We start from the raw sequence: 6376 nt of genomic DNA, 5'->3' as shown, positions 1-6376 counted from the left end.
CAGGATCTTGGCTCAGTACAACCTCTGCCTCCTGAGTTCAAGTGATTCTCCTGCCTCAGCCTCCCAAGTAGCTGGGACTATAGGCACACGCCACCACGCCCAGCTAATTTTTGTATTTTTAGTAGAGACCGGGGTTTCACCATATTGACCAGGCTAGTCTCGAACTTCTGACCTCTCGTGATCCGCACGCCTCGGCCTCCCAAAGTGCTGAGATTACAGGCGTGAGCCACCGTGCCTGGCCTAATTCACTGTTGTTACTACAGATTGAGCAGCCCTGATCTAAAAGTCCAGAGTCTGAAGTGCTCCAAGATACAAAGCTTTGAGTGACATGATGCCACAAGGGAAAATTCCACACCTGGCCTCATGTGATAGGTGATAGGTCAAAAAGCAGTCAATAATTTTGTTTCATGCACAAAATTATTTAAAATATTGCATAAAATTACCTTCAGGCCATGTGTATGAGGTATATAGGAAACGGTCCCATCCGCAAGATGTCTCAGTATGAATATTCAAATATTCCAAAATCTGAGAAAAAATCCAAAATCTGAAACACATCTGGTCCTGAGCATTTGCAATAAGGGATATTCAACCTGTATTTTACCTGTCACTCTTAGGTGACCTCCTTTTTTATCCTCAAGCTGGCCTTCCCACCTACCCTCCAATTAGGTTGGACCTTGTTAACCCTTTAAATACCACTTTAACCATGTGTTTTCTCTCACACTACTTCCTCCAGGAAGTCCCCCTGGATATGTGTGTCCCTTTCTTTTTCTGCCTCCCGCTTGGCCCCCTCTGCGTGGTTGGTCTCCACTTCTGGTCTTAGCTGAGAGCTTAGTCCTGACTCACCTGTGCCCATCTTCCCCCAACCGGGCCCAGTTGCCTTGACCTCCATGTGTGGTAGGCACAAGGCATGGATTATCCCCAAACAAGGGTAACCTTCAACCCTCAGAGAGTGTCCCAGTGGCCGTCCTTTCACTCAGGACAGTTCTCCTTGGCTGGCCCGTCACTGATGCCTGCTCTGTCTTCCCAGGTCAGCCAGTCCCAGCTGAGTCTGAGAAATGCTTGCCTCCCCTCGGCCTTGGTAGTGGACACTGAGGTCCTCCTGCGGGGCCGGGCCAGGGGGTGCCCAGGCATAGGAGGAAGTTCCCAGGAGAGCGTGCTTTGTGAGAAGCCCAGAGGCTCCTGCCCCTCCCCCAGAGTCACCCCCACTCTGTTTTTTTCTGTCCTGCAGACACTACCCCAAGCAGTCCTTCACCATGGTGGCTGACACCCCGGAAAACCTTCGCCTCAAGCAACAGAGCGAGCTCCAGAGTCAGGTGAGGAGCTGGGCGGTACCGGGGGCCTGGCGGGGAGGAATGCTGGGGAGGGATGTTGTAAGGTCGGCATTTGGCAAGAGTACCTTCCCCTGTGGTTACTCTGCAAGGCCAAGGTGCTGAAATCCTAGCATTGCCTTGACTCTTGACCCCACCCCTGACTTTATCAAAGGAGTAGGGTACAGTGTTCCCCTACTTCCTACCTAGAGGGGATCGGAGAGGTTGCGTGTCTGTTTGAGCCCGCTCTGGGGCTCTCTAAAGCCCACCTCCAGGAAGCCACTCTCCCCTCCCTCTTCACCATTCACACTTACCCACAAAGGAGGGGTTTGGGGAGGACCAGGGAATTTGCCCCTCCAGGTCATGCCAGTCTGAGGCTGTGCAGCCCATCCTCTATAGCCACATCCCAAACCTTCTCCGCCCACTGGAGGGCCAGGTGTGAAGGGGGCCCTGCCATGGGGGAGCGGGATGGGGGGCTGTTCTGCCTCTGTCTCCTTTGGCTTGACTTTCCAGAGCACTGCTGAGTGGGAGGTATGTGCTCCTGTAGGAGGGAAGGATGGGTTGCAGGCCTAGGGAGAACTTGGTCTTTAGGGGACACGGAGGAATAAGCAAAGGGTCTGGAGTCCTGAGAACAGAACACCTGACCCACCCTGCCTGGGGGTGCGAGGGCTCCTGGGACAAACCTGGCCAGGGATGAGGTGGGGTGGGGTGGGGCGGGGCTTCAGCCGATGAAAGGATTATGCACGAGAATACATGTAGGGGAATTTACCACGTGGACAGCATACCCAGGACCCACTCAGGACCGGGAGAAGACTGCAGAGGTTTCACCCGGGCCACCAACAGGGGGTCTCTCCTAGTTCCTCCAGAGGGGACTCCTGCTGCCTGATCTTGATGTGACTGCCCGGGTCCATCAGGGAGAACTGACCCTGCCCTGTGTCTTTCCACGCACCCTCTCTCGGAATCGGGTTCATCAGGGAGAACGGACTCTGCCCTGTGTCAGGCTTCTCATGCACCCTCTCTCAGAATCCTGGCAGCCCTGTGAGGAAGGTGCTCTCTTCCCCATTGTTACAGATGAGACGACTGAGACCCAGCGACATTAAGGGACTGCCTGAGGTCCTGCGGGTGGTAGGAGAGGCAATAATAATATTCATAGCTGGCGATGGAGGGATCAGCGCTCCGGGCATGTGAGCTGTTTAATCCTCACCCAGCCCTGTGCAGCTGTAGGATCACCTGCCTTCAGAGAAGAGGAAATAGACACTGGCGGCTTTGAATGTAGGTTTGTCTAACTCAGGGACTATCCACTCCCTAAGAAACAGTCTCTACCTTAACAATAAACATGATAGTTCCTTATGCTGTTGAGAAGTTTTGTAATTTAGGGCTGGGGGCCATGGCTCACGCCTGTAGTCCCTGTGCTCTGGGAGGCCAAGGTGAGAGGATCACTTGAGCCCAGGAGTTTGAGACCAGCTGGGGCAACATAGCAATAACTGGTCCCTAAAAAAAAGCATACACAAAAAAACAAAAAACCAGCGGGGATGGTGGTGTGCACCTGTGGTCGTAGCTACTCGGGAGTTTGAGGCGGGAGGATCACTTGAGCTGAGGAGCTGGAGGCTGCAGTGAGCCATGATCGCACCACTACACTCCAGCCTGGGTGACGGAGTGAGACCCTGTCTCTACAAAAGGAAAAGAAAGAAATTGTGTAGTATAGCAAGTGCCTTTAGTTGGTTCCCTTGTTTATCCTTGACTGGGCTCCGGGGGAAGGTAAAAGACCCACTGTCTGTGATTTACAGGTAGGGGAACTGAGTGAGTGAGTGAGTATGGATCCAGGATTTGGGCCCTGGTCTTGTCACTCCTAAGTGTGGGGCCCTTAACCCCGCACAGCCCTGGTAGGGCCTGAGGCTGACAGAGGAGGGGAGCAGCAGCTCACACCAACCACCCACCCTCCTGCGGACAGAAGCTGAAGTTACTGGGAAGTGGGGGAGCACCACCGCCTGCTGTCAGCCAAGGAGGCTGGAGGCCTGGCTACCTGGCCAGATTTTACAGATTCTAGCCAGGCCCTGACTCCTGCCTCGGATTCCCTTCCCTGTGCAAGGGCGTTGGGGGCCAGAGGTGGAGGGGCTCAGAAGGACCTGGGGGAAGAGGTGCTGGGAGCAGATGGCAGGTCTTTGGACACACACACACACACACACACACACCCTTCTCAGGGGAGAAATTCAAACCGCTCAGCCTTTGTCAGTCCCACAAAAGCATGGCTGCAGCTCTTTTTGCCCCGGCACCCGATCCCCGAGGGGTGGGGTTTAAGGAGGAAGCACCCCCCCGACCTTGTTCCCCCTGCCCAGGATGGGCAGCAGGTGGGCAGGGCATGCTGTTGGCAGGGGCTGTTTCTGCCCCCAACAGGGGAAGCTGGCACCACACTCTGGGTTTGGGAGCTCCTGTCCCCAGCCTGTGCCCCCTGCTTCTCAGGGTCATGGCCTGCCGTGTTCCTGGGCAGGCCTCTTGGGAGATGACAATGGTGGTCACTCTTCATTAGGGTCTCACTGAGGGCCAGACCGTGTCTGTGTGTGTGTGTGTGTGCGCGCACACGCGTGTGTGTGTATGCCTGGCTTTGTTTAATCCTCACAGCCAGCTGATGAAAGAGGGGCTCTTATTATCCCTATCATACAGATAGGGACAGTGAGGTTTACAGAGGCTGCCCTGCTTGGGCCATACAGATAGGGACAGTGAGGTTTACAGAGGCTGCCCTGCTTGCCCAGAGCCCAGGGACAGAGGCAGACATCAAGCCCCATGACCTGGCCCTTGAGCCCGTTGCCCTGAATGGTGCTGGCGGCATAGGCACCCAGCCCCGTGCTCCCACCCTGCAGGATGCACCAGTCACCAGCAAGTAGGAAGGGCTTGCTGGAATGCAGATTCCTAGGCCCCCACCCAAGGAACTTCTGCTTGGCAGCTCTGTGTGAGGCCCAAGAATCTGCATTTTTGACTCCCCTGTGATTCTGATAAGGACTTTAGGCCCACTTGAAGAAGCTTAGAGATGGGCCCGTGGGCAGGAGTGTACCGACCCTGTTTGTATACTCTGAGGGGTGCAACGTTAGGGTAGGGCTTTGCACTGAGGGCACTGCTCTGTTCCCCTGAGGTGGGGGTCCTCGGGGGCGGGGGCTGAGGGCTGAAGGCCAGGATAGGCCGGGGAGGAAAGGGTGCTGCCCTCTTTGCAGGCCTGTTCTGTCTCCCTTCCCGCCACCCACCAGCTGTGTGGTCTTAGACTGGCCTCAGACTGTCTTTCCTCTCATAGCTTTGCTTCCTCACCAGTAAAATGGGGACAGCAAACCCAGTTGCCTCAGGCTGGGGGCTGGGTCTGATGCTTTGAGGCTTAGAAGGGCTGAGCCGGCCAGGCTGGAGCAGTGACAGGTTCTGGTTCCTGTGGCCGCCGTGGGGGCAGAGCTGGCGGGAAGGGAAATGGAAGCCTCTTCTGCTCACCCAGCTTCACCCCACGAGGTTAGCTGGCCTCTTTCCGTGCCCCTTCTGGGCCTGCCTTGCCCTTCCCTGTCTCTGGGAAGCTGCCGAGGCTATTTCAGCTTTATTTATTTTCCCATCTCTATATTGGTCTCCAAAGTGGCACTTTGGGTGTCTGGGACACCTGGAGCCTCCCCTGTGGAGGAGGTAACCACAGAACTGGCCAGAAATGACCCTCTGGGTGGTCCTGCCCAGGCCTGGCTGAGGCAGGGGGCTGGCAGCTGGATCCCCAGCCCCCCTTCTCACCTGCTGCTCCCACCCCACCCCCAGGCTGAGCAGAGGCAGTGGCTTTGGGGTGGGACTGAGCTGGAGGTGTCTGTGTGGCCCTGATCCCAGGCAGAAGTGCCAAGCGCCAGGAGACTGTTCTTCCTTTTTTCCCTTCATGAACTCACCTTGATGGGATCGTGGGAAATTACAGGGGGGTTTCTGCTCCTCCTCGCATCTTGTGAGCAGCACGGGTGGTAGAGCATCACTCTTGCCCGAACTCGCTGGCCTGTGATTGAATCTCACATCTGCTACCACCAGCTGTGTGACCTTGGGCAACTTGCTTAACCTCTGTGTATAGTGCCTTTGTCTGAAAAATGGGGATTACCTCTCTCCAGAGAGTGGTGTGAGATAGGAGGATATGTTAAGCATTTCAAGATTCCTGGCATGAAGTCAGCACTCAGTGTTTGCTATTACTACTGTCCCGGAAAAGAGAGGAAATGGAACTTGGACGTGATGAAGCTGAGAAATACACACGGCAACCTTTTGACCATGACTTCCAGCCCCGGCCCTTTCCATCAGCTCTCCTCTCCATCTGGGTGTGTCTAAATTTTTTTTTTTTTTTTTTTTTTGAGACAGGGTCGGTCTCTGTCACCCAAGCTGGAGTGCAATGGTGCAATCTTGGCTCATTGCAGCCTTGACTTCCCAGACTCAAGCGATTATCTCGCCTCCACCTCCTGAATAGCTGGGACTACAGGTGTGCACCACCACACTCGGCTAATTTTTGTATTTTTAGTAGAGACAGGGTTTTGCTATGTTGCCCCGGCTGGTTTCAAACTCCTGGCCTCACGTGATCTGCCCGCCTCTGCCTCCCAAAGTGCCGGGATTACAAATGTCAGCCACCGCTCCCTGTGTAGAACTAGTTTCTTTTTTGTTAGAAGGGGATGGGTTACAAAGTATATTGGCCCAGCACACAGTAGGCACATAATAGTGGAAATTGTTGATATTGTATTTTGCTCAATAAATGTTGTATTTTTTTAGAGATTTTTATTAATTTTTTAATAGAGACGGAGTCCTACGTTGCCCAGGCTGGTCTCGAACTCCTGGGCTCGAGTGATCCACCTGTCTTGGCCTCCCAGACTGCTGGGATTATAGACATGAGCCATTTTGTTTTTAAGTCCAGCCTAATTTTTGTGTTTTTAGATGGAGTTTCACTCTGTCGCCCAGCCTGGAGTACAGTGGCGCCATCTCAGCACACTGCAACCTCAGGCTCCCAGGTTCAAGGAATTCTCCTGCCTCAGCCTCCCAAGTGGCTGGGATTACGCCCACCACACCTGGCTAACTGTTTTTGTATTTTTTTT

At 54.4% G+C, this 6376-nt stretch overlaps 1 protein-coding gene across 5 annotated transcripts in view; it reads left to right on the top strand.

Annotated features, from left to right (window-relative positions):
* LASP1 (LIM and SH3 protein 1) overlaps positions 1–6376 on the top strand; it is a 52800-nt gene that overhangs the window by 19803 nt on the left and 26621 nt on the right. For 4 of the 5 annotated variants that reach the window (XM_011959824.1, XM_011959821.1, XM_011959825.1 and 1 more), the window contains exon 3: positions 1229–1313. The exons of the other annotated variant lie outside the window; for it this stretch is intronic. In XM_011959824.1, coding sequence (XP_011815214.1) covers positions 1229–1313 — 85 coding nt within the window. The remainder of the gene's footprint in view (positions 1–1228; positions 1314–6376) is intronic. 5 annotated transcript variants of the gene reach the window in all.

The sequence above is a fragment of the Colobus angolensis genome, unplaced genomic scaffold (assembly GCF_000951035.1).
Source record: "Colobus angolensis palliatus isolate OR3802 unplaced genomic scaffold, Cang.pa_1.0 Scaffold50, whole genome shotgun sequence".
Lineage (NCBI taxonomy): Eukaryota > Metazoa > Chordata > Mammalia > Primates > Cercopithecidae > Colobus > Colobus angolensis.
This window is presented reverse-complemented; position numbering and strand designations above follow the sequence as displayed.